Source organism: Ranitomeya variabilis, chromosome 5 (genome assembly GCF_051348905.1).
Source record: "Ranitomeya variabilis isolate aRanVar5 chromosome 5, aRanVar5.hap1, whole genome shotgun sequence".
Classification (NCBI taxonomy): domain Eukaryota; kingdom Metazoa; phylum Chordata; class Amphibia; order Anura; family Dendrobatidae; genus Ranitomeya; species Ranitomeya variabilis.
Window position 1 is genome coordinate 286857098 of NC_135236.1, and position 21503 is coordinate 286878600.

The 21503-nt window shown below is 42.1% G+C and overlaps 1 protein-coding gene across 4 annotated transcripts in view; it reads right to left on the reverse strand.

Annotated features, from left to right (window-relative positions):
- Positions 1-1124: 1124 nt before the first annotated feature.
- TMEM209 (transmembrane protein 209) overlaps positions 1125-21503 on the reverse strand; it is a 107285-nt gene continuing 86906 nt past the window's right edge. For 3 of the 4 annotated variants that reach the window (XM_077264431.1, XM_077264433.1, XM_077264434.1), the window contains 2 exons: positions 17635-17708; positions 1125-1526 (listed from right to left, as the gene is read on the reverse strand). In XM_077264431.1, coding sequence (XP_077120546.1) covers positions 1469-1526; positions 17635-17708 — 132 coding nt within the window. In that variant the 3' untranslated portion in view covers positions 1125-1468. Of the gene's footprint in view, positions 1527-17630; positions 17709-21503 lie in introns of those variants that run through there. The other variant, XM_077264432.1, reaches the window with a different exon arrangement.

Below are 21503 nucleotides of genomic sequence, written 5' to 3' on the forward strand. Positions count from 1 at the left end.
AGGGAGATCCCACATTCCTCTAGTTCTTTCCCCTCGGAAGGGGACCCTCAGCAAGGTGCCCTTGGACCTAGGCACATTGACCAGTTCATTGTAACGTCAAGTTGTCCATTCATACATTTCCAAAAGATGTAAATGTTCCAGTACAATGCAGAATTCCAGGGAAAGATGGAATTTTTTATGGAAAATGCAGCAAATTATTAAAATACGCAAGGAAAGGGGCACTGCTGGGTCATACTTTACACTTTCAAATATACTGCTTATTTCTGTTTCTTAAATCTTGATCTTCCAGTTTCAGTAGAATATATTGTGCTTGCTCCTGAGTTGCTCTGATAGCTAGGCTACAATTAAATATTATTGAAGCTTCCTTTGAAACGCCTTAAACCCCTTACAGACATCAGCCATATATGTATGGCGTGAGCACACCCCATACTCTGCAGATAATGGTTGTGGGTGACAGACAAGAACTGCCCATAACAACTGTGGGCAGCGTGAAGTGCTGCCACAATTGTTAACCTGCTAAACTGACCGCTGCACCTGTGGCGTGATCCTGGGTCTCCCATGGGTTGAGATGATAGTCGAGGATCTGATGAAGACGTCAGTGATTGTCAATAAGGAGCTCCCTTGAAATCCAGCCTGTGGTCAGGCTTCAAATGAGACCGTAATTTCCAACTATAATCATCAACACAATATGCTGCATATAGCACAAGCGATCAGACGATCCCAGGTTCAAGTCCACTTAGGGGACTAACATGAAAAAAAAACCCCACAAGAAGCACACTAAAATTATTGCCTAAACCTGTGTAAATGCAGTAATATACACAGATTGCAGACTACCGCATTTACAATACATAGACATTTAAAAAAGGTTTAGGCAAGAAAAGTTTTTGTGCAAGTCCTTCTTTAAAAGGTAAAAATTGGCTCAGTCATTAAGCGTTTAATATATTAAAATGATCATAGACAACATAGCTTTGTGGACCATAACAAGCAATCAGTACATATGTTTCCACTACAATTTAGAAATTGAACTCCAATTGGCCCCCCCTCCCCTCCCAAGTTTTTGTTTATCTTCTACGTGAATGGAAAATCCTTGGCTTAACAAAAAAAAAAAAAAATCAAGACCAAAGTCAAAATTTGAAAACTTTATTACATAGATCATTCCATATAAAACATCTATAGTTACCTGAAAGAGGATTTACAAAAAAAAAGCATTGTACAGCAATGAAAAAGCAACAGTATTTAAATGGCCCTAAGTTGATAAATATATACATCTTCCACCTAAAATGCACCACTGGAAAAGCTGCTATCACTTCACTGCAATTTTATTTAATACATCACTCAGTGATAAAACTGAAGATAGGATTCCTTTTTGAAATCACTATTTTAATGAGGTTCTTCACTGTTCTCCAGAGACAAAATGTAACACCAAACCTTGATATTCTGGAGGTCCGAGAATTCATAATATATTTGATCAATGGTCTCCAAAAATCCACAATATGTTCACTCCGGATAAGCCAAGATTGACTCTCCTACAAAAGAACAAAATTAAAATAGGTGACTACACAGTATTAGATCCACATAGTAGATACAAGGACATAACATTCGATTTATGGCCAATCTTGATGGTACATAGGGCATTAGGGGATATGAATGCATCACATCATATAAAAGTTCTCCATACCAAAGTTATATTTTTGTCCCCCTCTTGGCAACCTATACAATTTAAAGACAAATAATAGAACTCACAACTATAGAAGATCCCAGGAGTGTTCCCCCCTGTCTGCATTAGCAGTGTGCCTATATGTGCCAATAGGTCCCCTGAAGATTCACAGAATGATGAAACACGTTGGGATACAAAGGGAAAGTACAGGGCCTTTATTGTAAGAGTTAGATGTGGACTGCACTTGTTAGGGCGGAAATACTGGGGTTCAGGTTATTCATGCAAGCCTTTACAGGGTCTTTAACCCCTTTACCCCCCAAGGGTGGTTTGCACGTTAATGACCGGGCAAATTTTTACAATTCTGACCACTGTCCGGTTATGAGGTTATAACTCTGGAACGCTTCAACGGATCCTGATGATTCTGACATTGTTTTCTTGTGACATTGTACTTCATGATAGTGGTAAAATTTCTTTGATATTACTTGCGTTTGTTTGTGAAAAAAACAGAAATTTGGTGAAAATTTTGTAATTTTCCAACTTGAATTTTTATGACCTTAAATCACAGAGATACAGTATGTCACACAAAATACTTAATAAGTAACATTTCCCACGTCTACTTTACATCAGAACAATTTTGGAACAAAATTTTTTTTTCTTAGTGAGTTATAAGGGTTAAAGGGAACCTGTCACCCCCCTCAGGCGTTTGTAACTAAGGTTATGTGCACACTTTGCGGGGTCCTCTGCGGGTTCTCCCGCAGCGGATTTGATAAATCTGCAGGGCAAAACCGCTGCGGTTATCCCTGCAGATTTATCGCGGTTTGTTTTGCGGTTTCCGCTGCGGGTTTACTCCTATACTATTGATGCTGCATATGCAGCAATATGCAGCATCAATAGTAATGTTAAAAATAATTTAAAAAAATGGTTATACTCACCCTCTGACGTCCCGATCTCCTCGGCGCTGCACGCGGCGGTCCGGTTCCAAAGATGCTGTGCGAGAAGGACCTTCGTGACGTCACGGTCATGTGACCGCGACGTCATCGCAGGCCCTGCTCGAACAGCAACCCTGAGACCGGACGGCCGCGTGCAGCGCCGAGAGGTGAGTATATCATTATTTTATTTTAATTCTTTTTTTTTTTTTTTACACAAATATGGTTCCCAGGGCCTGGAGGAGAGTCTCCTCTCCTCCACCCCGGGTACCATCCACACATGATCCGCTTACTTCCCGCATCGTGGGCACAGCCCCATGCGGGAGGTAAGCGGATCAACGCATTCCTATGTGTGCAGAATCGCTGCGATTCTGCACAAAAGAAGTGACATGCTGCGGAATGTAAACCGCTGCGTTTCTGCACGGTTTTTCCTGCAGCATGTGCACAGCGGATTGCGGTTTCCATAGGTTTACATGTAATTGTAAACGCAATGGAAACTGCTGCGGACCCGCAGCTGCAGAAACGCTGCGGTTCCGCGATAAAAACCGCAACGTGTGCACATAGAGTTAGGCTAACGGAAATAAATATTTTTTTTATTTCATTATTTTTTCCTATCTAAAGGGGTGATAAAGAATCATGTTCTCTGGGGTCTCGGCTACCCCCAGCAGCCGAGATGCTGGAGAAAATCGGACTCTGGGGGCTCTATACACTTTTTCCACAGCGCCGATAGCTGTGGTAAGTACCCCTAACTACCGCTGTTAAAGGGCGTATCAGCGGTCGTTAAGGTGAGTATGTAAATGAGCTGTTAAGATCTATGTCCCATATACTGTAAACATCTCCAAGAGAATCTTCCTCCAGAGCTTATTTTAGAAGAAAGAGGTGTTACCAATGTGAGTCATGTAATAACTGACATTCCATGCTGCTGATCTACATGTCTCACACTGGTAACGCCTTTCATTTAAAATAAACCCTACTGCATTACAGTATCTTCTGAGCCGCTGCTTCCATCTATGTGTTACAGAGAAACAAGAGCAGGAATCTATCTTGCTCTGTGCACTGTGTATGAGGCCTCTTTCACATGTCAGTGTCTCAGGTACATGTGGTGAGTTTTCACACATGCCAGAATGAGCATTAAAATGAATGAGTCTGCGCATATGCCAGTGTGTTTCCACGGACCATGTGTCCGTGGAGAAAACACACTGACATGTCTTTTTTTTAAATCAGCAGCCAGGGCTACAAAACGTCCAGCACACTGATGACACATGGATGACATCCGTGTGTCATCAGTGTGACACGTAGCGGTGCCTGGGAAAAAGCAATACAGTTCGTGTATTCAGCACCCGATGGGTATATCGCATGTAAAATACATAATTAAAAAAAAAAAACGGTGTGGGCTCCCACTTAATGTTCATAACCAACAGAGGGAAAGTCAACTGCTGGGAAATGATGTTAATTATCTGAGAAAGGGGACAATATTGCAAAAGGTTCCCAGGATATTAATAGCTCACAGGTGAACTGAATTTCGCTCCCTCCTTATTCAGCTATTCCCACGCTCAGTTCAGTGAAAGCCAGCCGATGAACTGCGCTAACCATCAGGTTGTTACCAGTGACTAGAGATGAGTGAATTTGTTCAGCTCCCTCCTTATTTGGCAAGCTATAGCGCTTACCGAATAAGCTGCAGAGGAAACCCAGCCACCTGGATCGCTCCTGCTTATCAGCTGTCCGGCGACGGAGCCCAACAAACAGGCTTTCCATGCATGTGTTGTGACAGTGAAACAGCCGTGACACATGCAGCTGCGGCATCGGACAGCTGATCAGCAGGAGCAATCCAGGTTAGTCAGGTTCCCTCGGCAGCTTATTTGGTAAGCGCTATAGCTTGCTGAATAAGGAGGGAGCCGAACAAATTCACTCATCTCTAGTCATCGGTAACAACCTGATGGCTACCGCAGTTCATCGGCTGGCTTATACTGAACTGAGCGTGGGAACAGCTGGTAGTGACTGGCGGTAACCTCTATTATGTTACCACTCGTCACTGAAGCTGCTCCCTAAACTCAGCGTCTCATGGATTCATGGCTGAGCAGTCGCATCATATCATTGCTTAGCCATTCAATCCAGATGTATCAGAGCTGCAGTTCTTCATGGGACAAACGGATTGTCGTCAGACATGTGAGAAATATGTTTTATTATTTTAATTTTTACAATAATAATTGGGAAAAAGAGGGTGAGGTGTATTTCAAATAAAGGAGTCTGTCTTTCTTTAAAGAACTTTATTCTTGCTGTGTATTTTTTACAAAATAACTATAGGGTTAGTAATGGTAATGTCTTATAGACACCTCTCCATTACTAACCGCTGAGTTGATGTTAGCGGCCACAACAGCTGACATCAACCCTAACCCCATTACCCCACTTGCCACCGCACCAATGACAAGTGGGAAGGGCGAGGCCAGCAACAGATTTTATGGATCTTATGGATGCGCCATTTCTGCAGAGGCTGAGGGCTGATGTTCTTAGCCTGGGAAGAGGCCCAATATACATGGCTATTAATATCAGCCCACAGCTGTCTATTTAGCCTTTGCTGGTTAGAATTTATAGGGGGACCCTACGTCATTTTATTTCTGTGGTTCCCCTGTAAACTAACCAGTATAGGTTAAGCAAACAGCTGTGAGCGATTAATAGCCTGAGAACCTTTTGGGATATTGTCCCCTTTCCCAAATTAACATCAGCCCCCAGTGGTCAGCTTTCCCTCTGCTGGTTATGAAAATTACACGGGAGCCCACACCATTTTTTTTTTTTATTATTTATTCTACACACAATATACACAGTGGGTGCTGAATACAACGTGCATCAATGTCACCTGCTCGCACTGATCTCATGGAGACCGGGCGACAATGATCCCGAGCTACCTTCAGCACCTAAGAGCAGCACGGGTCACACTAATGCAGCACACTGCCGCCACACGTATCTAACAGACGGGCACGGATAGCTCCGGTACTGGTTTTTGCAGGACGTGTGAAAGGGGCCCGAGAGACAACATAGCAGCAAGTTTCCATCCACTATGTCACAGACAACTGAAAACTAGACAGAGCATGAAGAGGAGAAAGCTAGTAAATCATGCAGGATGTATGTCATATCTTCCAGCAATAGTATTATACCTCAACGACCTGTGACGTATATTTACTAGTGATGATCTTTCCCCCCTAATCAGACGCAGCACAGCCGTCACTCTGGGCCTGTGCGAGCCGGGCGCCGCCTCCTCTTGCTTCATTAGCATTCCCGGCGCCTGCGCTGTAAGTATTTTTTTCCTGGGCATGCGCAGTTGCGCTGCCCTTTTAACTTACAGAGCAGGCACGCTAATGAAGCAAGAGGAGGTGGCGCCCGGCGCGCACAGGCCCAGAGTGACGGCTATGAGGCGTCTGATTAGGGGGGAAAGACGAGCCCCCGGGACGATTTCACAGTATGAGGGGGCACATTTTATAAGCTTTTATTTCAGTGTGTGCAGGGAGCATAACTAAAAGAGCCACCTTGTCAGAATGCAGCATTAGTGCTGCACAAGGTGGCTCTTTTAGTTACAAATGCCTGAGGGGGGTGACAGGTTCCTTTTAAAAGCGGACCAGCAATTTCTCGTTTTTACAACACCATTTTTTTTAGGGACCACATCACATTTGAAGTTACTTTGAGGGGTTTATATGATAGAAAATACCCAAGTGTGACACCATTCTAAAAACTGCACATCTCAAGGTGCTCGAAACCACATTCAAGAAGTTTATTAAGCCTTCAGGTGTTTGAAATGTTAAAAAATGAACATTTAACTTTTTTTCACAAAAATTTACTTCAGCTCCAATTTGTTTTATTTTACCAAGGGTAACAGGAGAAATTGGACCCCAAAAGCTGTAAAATTTGTCCTGAGTACGCGGATACCCGATATGTGGGGGTAAACCACTGTTTGGGCGCATGGCAGAGCTCGGAAGGGAAGGAGCGCCATTTGACTTTTCAATGCACAATTGACTGGAATTGAGATGGGACGCCATGTTGCGTTTGGAGAGCCCCTGATGTGCCTAAACATTGAAACCCCCCACAAGTGACACCATTTTGGAAAGTAGACCCCCTAAGGAACTTATCTAGATGTGTGGTGAGCACTTTGACCCACCAAGTGCTTCACAGAAGTTGATAATGTAGAGCCGTAAAAATAAAAAATCATTTTTTCACAAAAATGATATTTTCGCCCCCAATTTTTTATTTTCTCAAGGGTAACAGAAGAAACTGGACCCCAAAAGTTGTTGTGCAATTTGTCTTGAGTACGCCGATACCCCATATGTGGGGGTAAACCACTGTTTGGGCACATGGCAGAGCTCGGAAGGGAAGGAGCGCAGTTTGACTTTTCAGTTCAAAATTTACTGGAATTGAGATAGGACATCATGTTGCGTTTGGAGAGCCACTGATGTGCCTAAATATTGGAACACCCCAAAAGTGACACCATTTTGGAAAGAACACCCCCTAAGGAACTTATCTAAATGTGTTGTGAACTTTGAACCCCAAGTGTTTCACTACAGTTTATAACGCAGAGCCGTGAAAATAAATAAAAAAAAATTTCCACAAAAATTATTTTTTAGCCTCCAGTTTTCTATTTTCCCAAGGGTAACAAGAGAAATTGGACCCCAAAAGTTGTTGTCCAATTTGTCCTGAGTACGCTGATACCCCATATGTGGGAGGAACCCCTGTTTGGGCGCACGGGAGATCTTGTAAGGAAAGGAGCGCCGTTTGGAATGCAGACTTAGATGGATTGGTCTGCAGGCGTCACGTTGCATTTGCAGAGCCCCTGATGTACCTAAACAGTAGAAACCCCCCACAAGTGACCCCATATTGGAAACTAGACCCAAGGAACGTATCTAGATGTGTTGTGAGAACTTTGAACCCCGAAGTGTTTCACTACAGTTTATAACACAGAGCCGTGAAAATAAAAAATCATTTTTTAGATTGTGAGCCCTCGCGGGCAGGGTCCTCTCTCCTCCTGGACCAGTTGTGACTTGTATTGTTCAAGATTATTGTACCTGTTTTTATTATGTATACCCCTCCTCACATGTACAGTGCCATGGAATAAATGGCGCTATAATAATAAATAATAATAATCTTGTTTCCCACATAAATGATATTTTAGCCCCCAAATTTTTATTTTTCCAAAGGTAACAGTTGTTGTCCAATTTGTCCCGAGTACGCCGATACCCCATATGTTGGGGTAAACCCCTGGTTGGGCGCATGGGAGAGCTCGGAAGGGAAGGAGCACTGTTTTACTTTTTCAACGCAGAATTGGCTGGAATTGAGATCGGACGCCATGTCGCGTTTGGAGAACCCCTGATATGGCTAAACAGTGGAAACCCCCCAATTCTAACTGAAACCCTAACCCAAACACACCCCTAACCCTAATCCCAACCATAACCCTAACCACACCTTTAACCCTAATCCCAACCGTAAATGTAATCCAAACCCTAACTGTAGCCCCAACCCTAACGGGAAAATGGAAATAAATATTTTTTAAAATTTTATTCTTTTTCCCTAACTAAGGGGGTGATGAAGGGGGGTTTGATTTACTTTTATAGCGGGTTTTTTAGCGGATTTTTATGATTGACAGCCATCACACACTAAAAGACGCTTTTTATTGCAAAAAATAGTTTTTGCGTCTCCACATTTTGAGAGCTATAATTTTTCCATATTTTGGTCCACAGAGTCATGTGAGTTCTTGTGTTTTGCGGGACGAGTTGACGTTTTTATTGTTACCATTTTCGGGCACGTGACATTTTTTGATCGCTTTTTATTCCGATTTTTGTGCAATGGAACGAACAAAAACCAGCTATTCATGAATTTCTTTTGGGGGGGCGCTTATACCGTTCCACGTTTGGTAAAATTGATAAAGCAGTTTTATTCTTTGGGTCAGTATGATTACAGCAATACCTCATTTATATCTTTTATGTTTTGGCGCTTTTATATGATAAAGACTATTTTATATAAAAAAAATTACTATTTTTGCATCGCTTTATTCTGAGGACAAACTTTTTTATTTTTTCGTTGATGACGCTGTATTTTTTTGCGGGACAAGATGACGTTTTCAGCGGTGCCATGGTTATTTAGATCCGTCTTTTTGATCGCGTGTTATTCCACTTTTTGTTTGGCGGTATGATAAAGCATTGTTTTTTGCCTCTTTTACGGTGTTCACTGAAGGGGTTAACTAGTGGGACAGCTTTATAGGTCGGGTCGTTACAGACGCGACAATACTAAATATGTGTACTTTTATTTTTTTTTATTTAGATAAAGAAATGTATTTATTGGAACCATTTTTTTATTTATTTTTTTACACATGTAAATATTTTATTTACTTTTTTACATTGCCACAGGGAGGGGGACATCACAGTATAGTGACAGATCACTGATCTGACACTTTGCAATGCACTGTGTCAGATCAGCGATCTGACAGGCACTGCAGGGAGGCTTCCTGGCGCCTGCTCTGAGCAGGAGGAGGAGGTAGGAGACCCTCGGAGCAACGCAATCACATCACGTTGCTCCGAGGGTCTCAGGGAATCATGCAGGGAGCCCCCTCCCTGCGCAATGCTTCTTTATGCCGCCGGAACGCTGCGATCATCTTTGATTGCAGTGTTCCGGGGGTTAATGTGCCAGGAGCGGTCTGTGACCGCTCCTGGCACATAGTACTGGATGTCAGGTGCGATAGTCAGCTGACACCTGGCCGCGCTCCCCCCGTGAGCGTAGCTGATCGCGTTAGACGTACTATCCCATCGGTGGTCATACGGGCCCATACCCCCTCGACGGGATAGTACGTCTAATGTCAAAGGAGTTCAATTATAGAATCACTGCACACATAATATGGAGAGGTTTTTTTTGCTTTAGGTGAATGTTTTTATTATTTAAACGGTAAAGTGTATAGCGACAGCTGACGTTTCGGCCAGAACATGGCCTTTATCACATAGTCGCCTTTTTCCTTTATTTCAGTGGTGGATCACAGATTGGGTAAAATCACTGCTTATGCAAAGAAAAGGGTAGTGCAATGTCCCGTTTAGCTACAGCTGGCTGTTCAATGTGTGCATTGGTTTCCCAGGAAATTCATGTCCTGGTGTTATGTCCAAGAGTCATTGGTGACGCAATGTAGAATGCAGGCACAGCGGCACCAAATCTGCATCTGCGGTCACTGGCAGCTCACCTGTGTTATTGATGCATTTTTTACATGCATTTTTCTGCATGATTTTTGATGACTTTTTTCATTGCATGAGTTTTTTTGTCACTTGAAATAAAGCCAATAGAAAGTTGGCTTCTGGGAAGGAAAAATAAAGTGATTTCCTATATGCAGACATATTGGGGTATGTTCCCACGGTCAGTAAATGCTGCGGGTTGGACACTGCATACATCAGCAGCGTCCACATGTTACAGCATAGTGGATGGGATTTCAAGAAATCTCACGCCCACTATGCGTGCACAGATGCCCGCGGCTCACCTGCAGAGACGGACATGTGGCACGTCTTTCCAGACTGCAGCATGTCAATAATTTATGTAGTGGAGACGCTCAGTCTCCGCTGCGTAAATTACCCATTCTCTATCATTAGATGTGGTAAAACCACATTATCCTCCTAATTACATGCATTTTAAGTGCGGGAACGCAGCTTAGTACGCATGTGTACTAATTTAAATAATGGTGAATCTTGTGAGACAGCTAGAAGTACATGACACAGGAAGTGGAGGAAAGCACGCAGGCCCCCCTTTCTGACATTGGACGTACTGTTCCGTCCATGTGACCTGGGAGTTCATTCCCATGGACAGAATAGTACGTCAGGTGCGATCAGCCACGTTCCTGGGGGGAGCGCCGCCGATAACGGCCAGGTGTTAGCTGATTCTCACAGCTGACACCCGGCACTATGTGCCAGGAGCGGCCATGGACCGCTCCTGACACGTTAACCCCCGGAACACTGCAATCAAACAAGGTCGCAGCATTCCGGTGGCATAGGGAAGCATCGTGCAGGGAGAGGGCTCCCTGCATGCTTCCCTGAGACCCTCAGAACAATGCGATGTGATTGTGTTGTTCCAAGGGCCTCCTCCCTGCAGGCCCCCGGATCCAAGATGGCCGCAGAGTCCTTCCAGGTCCTGCAGGGAGGTGGCTTCTCAGTGCCTGCTGAGAGCAGGCACCGGCAAGCCTCCTTCACTGCCTGTCAGATCGCTGATCTGATACAGTGCTGTGCAAAGTGTCAGATCAGTGAGTGATCTGATTTTATACAGTGATGTCCCACCTTGGGAGAATGTAAAAAAGTAAAAAAAAACTTAAAAAAAAAAAAACTATTAACATGTGTAAAATTTATTTTTTTTTAATTCCTAAATAAAGAAAAAAAAAATATTGTTCCAATAAATAAATTTCTTTATGTAAAAAAAAAATATAAAAGTACACATATTTAGTATCGGCGCCTCTAACGTCCCGACCTATAAAACTGTCCCACCAGTTAACCCCTTTAGTGAATACCGTAAAAAATATAAATAAAAAACGAGGCAAAAAACAATGCTTTATCATCATACAGCCAAACAAAAAGTGGAATAACACGCGATCAAAAAGACGGATATAAATAAACATGGTATCGCTGAAAACGTCATCTTGTCCCACAAAAAAAGAGCTGCCATACAGCGTCATCAGCGAAAAAATAAAAAGTTATAACTCTCTGAATAAAGCGATGCAAAAACTTTTTTTTATATATATATATATAAAAGTTTTTATTGTATAAAAGCACCAAACATTAAAAAATGATATAAATGAGGTATCGCTGTAATCGTACTGACCCGAATAATAAAACTGCCTTAATTTTACCACACGCGGAATGGCATAAACGCCCCACCCAAAAGAAATTCATGAATTGCTGGTTTTTGTTCATTCTGCCTCCCAAAAATCGTAATAAAAAGCGATCAAAAAGTGTCATGTGCCCAAAAATGGTACCAATAAAAACGTCAACTTGTCCTGCAAAATCAAGACCTCACATGACATCGTGGGCCAAAATATGGAAAAATTATAGCTCTCAAAATGTGGGTGATGCAAAAACTATTTTTTGCAATAAAAAGCAAAAAACCACCCATGTGGGTTAATAAATAATTTTTTTTTTAAATGGCGTGGTGTCCCCCTATATTTGCTAACCAGCCAGATTAACCCCTTTCTGCCAGCTGAAGGAATAGTACGATCAGATCCCCTGCTTTAAGGTGGGCTCCGGCGGCGAGCCCACCTTAAAGCCGCGACATATCAGCTGTTTTGTACAGCTGACTGACATGTGCGCGCAATGAGCGCAAGCGGAATTGCGATCCACCCGCGCCCATTAACTAGTTAAAAGCCGCAGTCAAGCGCTGACAGCGGCATTTAACTAGCGCTCCCGGCCGTGCGGCCGGAAGTGCTCGCACCGCTGACCCCCGTCACATGATCGGGGGTCAGCGGTGCATTGCCATAACAACCAGAGGTCTCCTTGAGACCTCTATGGTTGTTGATGGCCGATTGCTTCGAGCGCCACCCATTGGTCGGCGCTCAAAGTACACCTGGATTTCTGCTACATAGAGGTGATCTGTGCTTCACCTCTGTGTAGCAGAGCCGATCGAGTTGTGCATGCTTCTAGCCTCCTATGGAGGCTATTGAAGCATGCCAAAAAAAAAAAAAAAGTGGTTAAAAATATAAAAAAAATAAAAAATATATAAACGTTCAAATCACCCCCCTTTCGCCCCAATCAAAATAAAACAATTGAAAAAAAAAAATTAAACATACACATATTTGGTATCGCCATGTTCAGAATCGCCCGATCTATCAATAAAAACAAAGGATTAACCTGACCGCTAAAAGGCGTAGCGAGAAAAAAAATCGAAACGCCAAAATTACGTTTTTTTGGTCGCCGCGACATTGCATTAAAATGCAATAATGGGCGACCAAAATAATGTATCTACACCAAAATGGTATCATTAAAAACGCCAGCTCGGCATGCAAAAAATAAGCCCTCACCCGACCCCAGATCATGAAAATTGGAGACGCTACGGGTATTGGAAAATCGCGCAATTGTTTTTTTTTAGCAAACTTTGGAATTTTTTTTCACCACGTAGATAAAAAATAACCTACACATGTTAGGTGTCTAAGAACTCGTAATGACCTGGAGAATCATAATGGCAGGTTAGTTTTAGCATTTGGTGAACCTAGCAAAAAAGCCAAACAAAAAACAAGTGTGAGATTGCACTTTTTTTGCAATTTCATCACACTTGGAATTTTTTTCCCGTTTTCTGTTACACGGCATGGTAAAACCAATGGTATCGTTCAAAAGTACATCTCATCCCGCAAAAAATAAGCCCTCACATGGCCATATTGACGGAAAAATGAAAAAGGTTATGGCTCTGGGAAGGAGGGGAGCGAAAAACGAAAACGAAAAAAAAAAAAAAACACGGAAAAAGCTCCGGGGGTGAAGGGGTTAAAGCAGACTACTGGGACTGGTATTTCAGGCTGGCAAGGATCCAATACCCATGAACCATACCAGCCTGATAATACCAGGCCACAGCAGTCTACTTACCTTGGATGGTTAGAAAAAATAGTGGGATCCCCTCGAAAAAAAAATAGCGTTTGAGTCCCCCCTTTATTTGTTAACCAGCCAAGGAAAAAGCAGACAGCTGCGGCCCGGTATGCTCAGGCCCTCAGACTAAATAGCAGCCTGCAGCTGCCCCACAATTGGCACATCCAAAGATGCACCAATTGTGGCACTTTACCCGGCTTTTTCCACTTGCCCTGTAGCGGTGGCAAGCGGGGTAATATTTGTAAAAAAAAAGTAAAATAAAAAAGCAACAATATACCATACCTGTCCGCCGACAAGATAATCCATAATGTCCCACGACGAGTCCAGCTCTGCTACATCTGGATGCCTTTGCCTGAACGGTGGCATTATGCAACCATCCAGCCTGACATCCAGACCCAGCAGAGCTTGTAGATGCCCACCTGAGATAACTGTCTCCGACGGTCACCTGCACTGCAGTTCTCACAATCAGCTGACCGTGAGAACTTGGCAAGTGACCGGAGATAACCCCATGCCCGACGGTCTCGTGCACGGCAGTTCTCGCGGTCAGCTGAGCTCATTGCGAGAACTACAGTGGATGCGAAGTTCCGGCTGTGGCACAAGGTAAGGCATTATTTACGGTAAATTAGTTCACATGCATAGTAAGTGGTGTTCCCACTCTTAATACGCATGTGACTATAAAGATAATGCGATTTTACCGCATGTAATGATAGTGAATGGGTAATTTACACTGCAGAGACTGAGCGCGCAACATAAATAGACATGCTGCGGTCTGGAAAGACGAGCTGCATGTCCGTTTACGCAGGGATGCCGCGGGCGTCTCTGAACGAATAGTGGAAATGGGATTTCTTAAATTCCCATCCACTATGCTGTAACATCTGGAAGCTGCGGGTTTGACGCTGCGGATGTACGCAGCGTCCAACCTGCAGCGTTTAATAACCGTGGGAACATACCCTTCTAGCTAAACGTTTATCTTTGATCACTGAAACGTCTTGCTCTCAAAATATTTATCAGGAACTAATTTTTGTGATTGTATCTACTATGTGGTTTAATTAGGATACAATCCAGTCATTTTGTAGTTAGGACTGTAATTTGTTGTATGTACTATACATACATTGGAGTCTATACACTATTTCATATAGACACCTTTGTGCTTAGCCAACAACAAATAGGTTAAGAGTGAGTTTTAATTATTGCACTAGAGCCTCAACTTCCCTTTAAGGGTAGCGCTAATTTTATGGTTATTCATGGTTATTCATTAAAAGTTATATTTTATTATTTTTCTCTATTGCCGTTACCCGGCTGCTGCGGCTAACCCCTGTGGCCGCTGTTAAAGGGAACCTGTCACACACCCCCCCCCAGGGTGAGGTGCATCTGTGTTAGGGGGAAAAAGACCTGCCCCCAGGTCTAATTCGAGGTATGAGGGCCAGATTACAAAAGCGATTATTGCAGCGTTGGCAGGGACAAGAACTAAAAGAGCCACCTTGACAGAATGCAGCATTACTGCTGCACAAGGTGGCTCTTTTAGTTAAAAACAACTGGGGGATGACAGGTTCCCTTTAAAGAGAAATGAATATTCACTGTTCCCCACACCCATAATCCCTCCCACCTCCATGCACTGAAGCCTGCATCGAGAGATGGGAGGGACTACGGGCATAGGGAGCAGTGAGTATTAATTCTCTTTAGAAAAGGACACGTGATCGTCCAGCCGATGCAGGAAGCCAGCAGCTGCGGCTAACAGGGTGCTTACTATTACGAAGATGAATTCATTGCTCCACACACCCAAAGTCCCAGGCGTGGGGAACAACAAGTATTCTGGCAGCTGTCCTCTGCTTGTAAGCAGCGCATGATGTCCTTGCTATGCGCTGCTTACAAGCATAAAATTAACTGATGTCATCAGAACAGGACCCAGCAAGGGAGCGGAGGGAAGGTAAGTAGAATGGTTTTTTTTTTCCATGTTTTTCTGATGGGGGCCATGCGTACCAGGATGGGGACGAAGGGGGGCCATGCGTACCAGGATGGGGACGAAGGGGGGCCATGCGTACCAGGATGGGGACGAAGGGGGGCCATGCGTACCAGGATGGGGACGAAGGGGGGCCATGCGTACCAGGATGGGGACGAAGGGGGGCCATGCGTACCAGGATGGGGACGAAGGGGGGCCATGCGTACCAGGATGGGGACAAAGGGGGGCCATGCGTACCAGGATGGGGACAAAGGGGGGCCATGCTTACCAGGATGGGGACGAAGGGGGGCCATGCTTACCAGGATGGGGACGAAGGGGGGCCATGCGTACCAGGATGGGGACGAGGGGGAAATGCGTACCAGGATGGCGGCAATTAGTACAGAATTGGGGGAAATTACCCCTTTAGCAAAGTCAGCAGCAGATCCCCACTCCCATACCAGTGCATCATGACTACATTTTTTGCTTCTATTTTTTTCTTTTCCATTCTCCTCCTCTAGATGCATTCTTATGGTCCCCAAAAAAATGGTATAATATAGATATATATATGTGTCTGAAGTATGTATGTACGTGTGTGTGTGTGTGTGTGTGTGTGTGTATGTATATGTATATATATGTGTGTGTGTGTGTGTGTGTGTGTGTGTGTGTGTGTGTGTGTGTGTGTGTGTGTGTGTGTGTGTATGTATGTATGTATGTATGTATGTATGTATGTATATATATATATATATATATATATATATATATATATATATATATATATATATATATATATATATATATATATATAGCGACCTTATGTATAGGTATTGTGTGACTAGGAACAGCTGTCCTGAAGGCTGCAGGTTCGCACCGGGGTGTTAACATGTATTTTCCTGGGACAAGTAGAATTCTGTCTCCAATCTCACCAGGGGGTCCTGCTGGAAGCCAAGAAGAAAGGTAACATTTGTCACCTCCTAGCTCTTGGAAGAGAGATGTAAATTACGGCCTGATAGTATCTCTGTAAGAGCTGTTACACAAAACATCTCAAGAGAAAATAATATATTCATTGGGGTGGCGCGGCCGTGGTCCAATCAAAAACCAAGCAATTATGATATTAACCTGAGGGGCTGGTCTAGAAACCTGACCTCCAGACCAAAGCTATAAATTAGATCTGTATACAGAGAAACATGTTCACATAATGGGGGCGGCCGAGCTGGTGTGATCCAATCTACATTCATCCTACCCTCAGGGAGCAGAGAGAAAACTACCAGTTAGAGGATTTCTGTAAGTTTTCTCCTGTTTTTTTATACTGTTTTGCATAAGTTGTATGTCTTTTTATTATCATATTTTTATAACATTTTCTTACTGTAAACACTGAACCTTTTTGTATTAAAGTATAAAACTTTAACAAGTTGAACCTTGAGGAGTGACATCACATCCATGTCACCAGACTCCGCCTATAATTACTGCAGTGCAGTAATGTCAGCTAGTTGTACACTAGGTTTTTGTCAAATTTCAGTAGCTGCTCCCCCTAGTGTTCAAAAGTGGAAATGCCAAACTTTTTAAAATGATTTTTCATATTTTACTAAATTATAAACAAATGATAATATTTTTTTAAGAAAATGTAAACATTAATTCTTTACATTTTTCAATTGCTGGAATTTTTTTTTGCACCTTCCCTTTAAGTAAACTCTGCTCCCTAAAAATCACATGGAGCACTTGCTCTCTTTCTGAGCCCTGCCGCATGTCCAAACAGAAGTGTATGACCATATATAGAGTCTTGCTGTATCTGAGAGGAATAGTATGGGTATTACAGGGTACGATTCACTTTAGCCAAGGTAGAGATTAAACAAGTTGGTCTAAATCTAATTATTATATCAAATGTAATTTTTCATTTTCTCACATCCTAATGGTAAAAAAATTGGTAATACTTATATTTGCCTAAAATTGAAGCATAAATAAGCCTGCGAAAGAAAAATGCGTTCACTAGTCCATCCATTTGCAATGGATCTGGAAGAAATCAAATATCTTACTAAGACAAGAAATAGTGCATTTTTTTTTTCTTGGACAAAAAAGTAAGTTTGCAACTGGATCATGGTTTTTTTTTTTAAACAATTAAGTCTATGGAAAACACATCCGTTAGGCAGATGGCTATTTTTCTCAGATCCTTTTTTCTTTTGCTTACTGGTTCGATTTCAAATGGATGATTACTGGACATGTGAACTTACCCTGAGGGTGAGTTCAGATGTCCAAATATCACTATCCGAGTATGGACCAGGATTTCTTGACCTGAACTAAAGAGCCTCTTATGCAAATAATGAAGTTACTGAATTGGTGTCAGGACACCTGCAACTGGTCCAGAAATCACAATAATTATTATCAAAGAACATCTGGAAAAAGGGAAGACTAAAGAGTATAATCTGTGCATGCAATAATTTACTTATGGGAAAAATTAAGTGACTGACTTTCAGAATATTGTATCCACCAAAAGTAGTAGTAAATTCAGGGATTAGCATTTGAAAAAACAAAATTCAAAATTACACTTACCCAAGCATTCCAGATTCTTTAGTCTTTATGATGTACAGAAACATTAGCAACGTATGGAACAAATTGTTTCTCCCCTAGAAATATACAAAATCACAATACTATATTGAAATGTAAGCAAAAAAATAAATAAAAAAAATTATACATACACATATTGTGTGTATATAATATATATATATATATATATATATATATATATATATATATATATATATATATATACATACACATGCACACACACACACATTATATATATATATATATATATATATATATATATATATATATATATATATATATATATATATATATATATATATATATATATATATATATATACACATACACACACAGTGGGGCAAAAAAGTATTTAGTCAGTCAGCAATAGTGCAGGTTCCACCACTTAAAAAGATGAGAGGCGTCTGTAATTTACATCATAGGTAGACCTCAACTATGGGAGACAAACTGAGAAAAAAAAATCCAGAAAATCACATTGTCTGTTTTTTTTATCATTTTATTTGCATATTATGGTGGAAAATAAGTATTTGGTCAGAAACAAAATTTCATCTCAATACTTTGTAATATATCCTTTGTTGGCAATGACAGAGGTCAAACGTTTTCTGTAAGTCTTCACAAGGTTGCTACACACTGTTGTTGGTATGTTGGCCCATTCCTCCATGCAGATCTCCTCTAGAGCAGTGATGTTTTTGGCTTTTCACTTGGCAACACGGACTTTCAACTCCCTCCAAAGGTTTTCTATAGGGTTGAGATCTGGAGACTGGCTAGGCCACTCCAGGACCTTGAAATGCTTCTTACGAAGCCACTCCTTCGTTGCCCTGGCGGTGTGCTTTGGATCATTGTCATGTTGAAAGACCCAGCCACGTTTCATCTTCAATTCCCTTGCTGATGGAAGGAGGTTTGCACTCAAAATCTCACGATACATGGCCCCATTCATTCTTTCATGTACCCGGATCAGTCGTCCTGGCCCCTTTGCAGAGAAACAGCCCCAAAGCATGATGTTTCCACCACCATGCTTTACAGTAGGTATGGTGTTTGATGGATGCAACTCAGTATTCTTTTTCCTCCAAACACGACAAGTTGTGTTTCTAACAAACAGTTCCAGTTTGGTTTCATCAGACCATAGGACATTCTCCCAAAACTCCTCTGGATCATCCAAATGCTCTCTAGCAAACTTCAGACGGGCCCGGACATGTACTGGCTTAAGCAGTGGGACACGTCTGGCACTGCAGGATCTGAGTCCATGGTGGCGTAGTGTGTTACTTATGGTAGGCCTTGTTACATTGGTCCCAGCTCTCTGCAATTCATTCACTAGGTCCCCCCGCGTGGTTCTGGGATTTTTGCTCACCGTTCTTGTGATCATTCTGACCCCACGGGGTGGGATTTTGCGTGGAGCCCCAGATCGAGGGAGATTATCAGTGGTCTTGAATGTCTTCCATTTTCTAATTATTGCTCCCACTGTTGATTTCTTCACTCCAAGCTGGTTGGCTATTGCAGATTCAGTCTTCCCAGCCTGGTGCAGGCCTACAATTTTGTTTCTGGTGTCCTTTGACAGCTCTTTGGTCTTCACCATAGTGGAGTTTGGAGTCAGACTGTTTGAGGGTGTGCACAGGTGTCTTTTTATACTGATAACAAGTTTAAACAGGTGCCATTACTACAGGTAATGAGTGGAGGAAAGAGGAGACTCTTAAAGAAGAAGTTACAGGTCTGTGAGAGCCAGAAATCTTGATTGTTTGTTTCTGACCAAATACTTATTTTCCACCATAATATGCAAATAAAATGATAAAAAAACAGACAATGTGATTTTCTGGATTTTTTTTTCTCAGTTTGTCTCCCATAGTTGAGGTCTACCTATGATGTAAATTACAGACGCCTCTCATCTTTTTAAGTGGTGGAACTTGCACTATTGCTGAATGACTAAATACTTTTTTGCCCCAATATTATATATATATATATATATATATATATATATATATATATATATATATATATATATAAAATATATATATATATATATATATATATATATATAGATAGATAGATAGATAGATAGATATACACATACATACATACACACACAGGTACGGACTGGGGCTGAAATTCTGCCCTGGCATTTGAAATCACATAGGCCCATGTTGTTCCCGTCCCCATGAACCAGATGGGATTTATTACTAATATTACCCTGGATGGAGGAAAGGAAGATTTTCTACAAGACCAATATTTCTAATGATACTGATGTAGCCTGCTGGGGTAAGTGACGGAGTCAGCAACTTTGTGCTCCATCACAACTCAACAGTATGGGTATCTTGAGAACACCGATTCTGTAAACAACATAGCAGACAAGGCAGCCCATGACCAGAGAGGCCCTTCTGGCATTTGCCTGAATTGCCAGTCCGGCCCTGCACACACACATACAAACTACTGTTCAAAACTTTAGGGTCACCTAGACAATTTTGTGTTTTCCATGAAAACTCATACTTTTATTAATCAAATGAGTTGCCAAATGAATTTAAAATCTAGGCCAGACATTGACAAGGTTCGAAAAAATTTTTTTATTTGAAATAATTTTCTCCTTAAAACTTTGCTTTCGTCAAGGAATGCTCCCTTTGCAGCAATTACAGCATTGCAGACCTTTGGCATTCTAGCAGTTAATTTGCTGAGGTAATCTGGAGAAATTTCACCACATGCTTCCAGAAGCCTCTCCCACAAGTTGGTTTGGCTTGATGGGCACTTTTTCATACCATATGGTCAAGCTGCTCCCACAACAGCTCAATGGGGTTGAGATCTGGTGACTGCGCTGGCCACTCCATTACAGACAGACCAGCTGCCTGCTTCTTCCCTAAATAGTTCTTGCATAATTTGGAGGTGTGCTTTGGGTCATTGTTCTGTTTTAGGATGACATTGGCTCCAATCAAGCGCTGTCCACAGGGTATGGCATGGCATTGCAAAATGGAGTGATAGCTTTCCTTATTCAAAATCCCTTTTAACTTGTACAACTCTCCCACTTTACCAGCACCAAAATAACCCGAGACCATCACATTACCTCCACCATGCTTGACAGATGGCGTCAGACACTCTTCCAGCATCTTTTCAGTTGTTCTGCATCTCACAAATGTTCTTCTGTGTGATCCAAACACCTCAAACTTGGATTCATCGGTCCATACCACTTTTTTCCAATCTTCCTCTGTCCAATGTCTGTGTTCTTTTGCCCATATTAATCTTTTCCTTTTATTAGCCAGTCTCAGATATGGCTTTTTCTTTGCCACTCTGCCCTGAAGGCCAGCATCCCGGGGTCGCCTCTTCACTGAAGACGTTGACACTGGCGTTTTCCGTGTACTATTTAATGAAGCTGCCAGTTGAGGACCTGTGAGGCATCGATTTCTCAAACTACAGACTCTAATGTACTTGTCTTGTTGCTCAGTTGTGCAGCGGGACCTCCCACTTCTCTTTCTACATTGGTTAGAGCCTGTTTGTGCTCACCTCTGAAGGGAGTAGTACACACCGCTGTAGGAAATCTTCAGTTTCTTTGCAATTTCTTGCATGGAATAGCCTTCATTTCTAAGAATAAGAATAGACTGTCGAGTTTTCTTTTTTTCTTCTGGCCATTTTGAGAGTTTAATAGAACCAACAATTGCAATGCTCCAGATTCTCAACTAGCTCAAAGGAAGGTCAGGTTTATATGTTCTCTAATCAGCCAAACTGTTTTCAGCTGTGCTAACATACTTGCACAAGGGTTTTCAAGGGTATTCTAACCATCCATTAGTCTTCTTACACAGTTAACAAACACAAAGTACTATAAGAACACTGGAGTGATGGTTGTTGGAAATGGGCCTTTATACACCTATGAAGATATT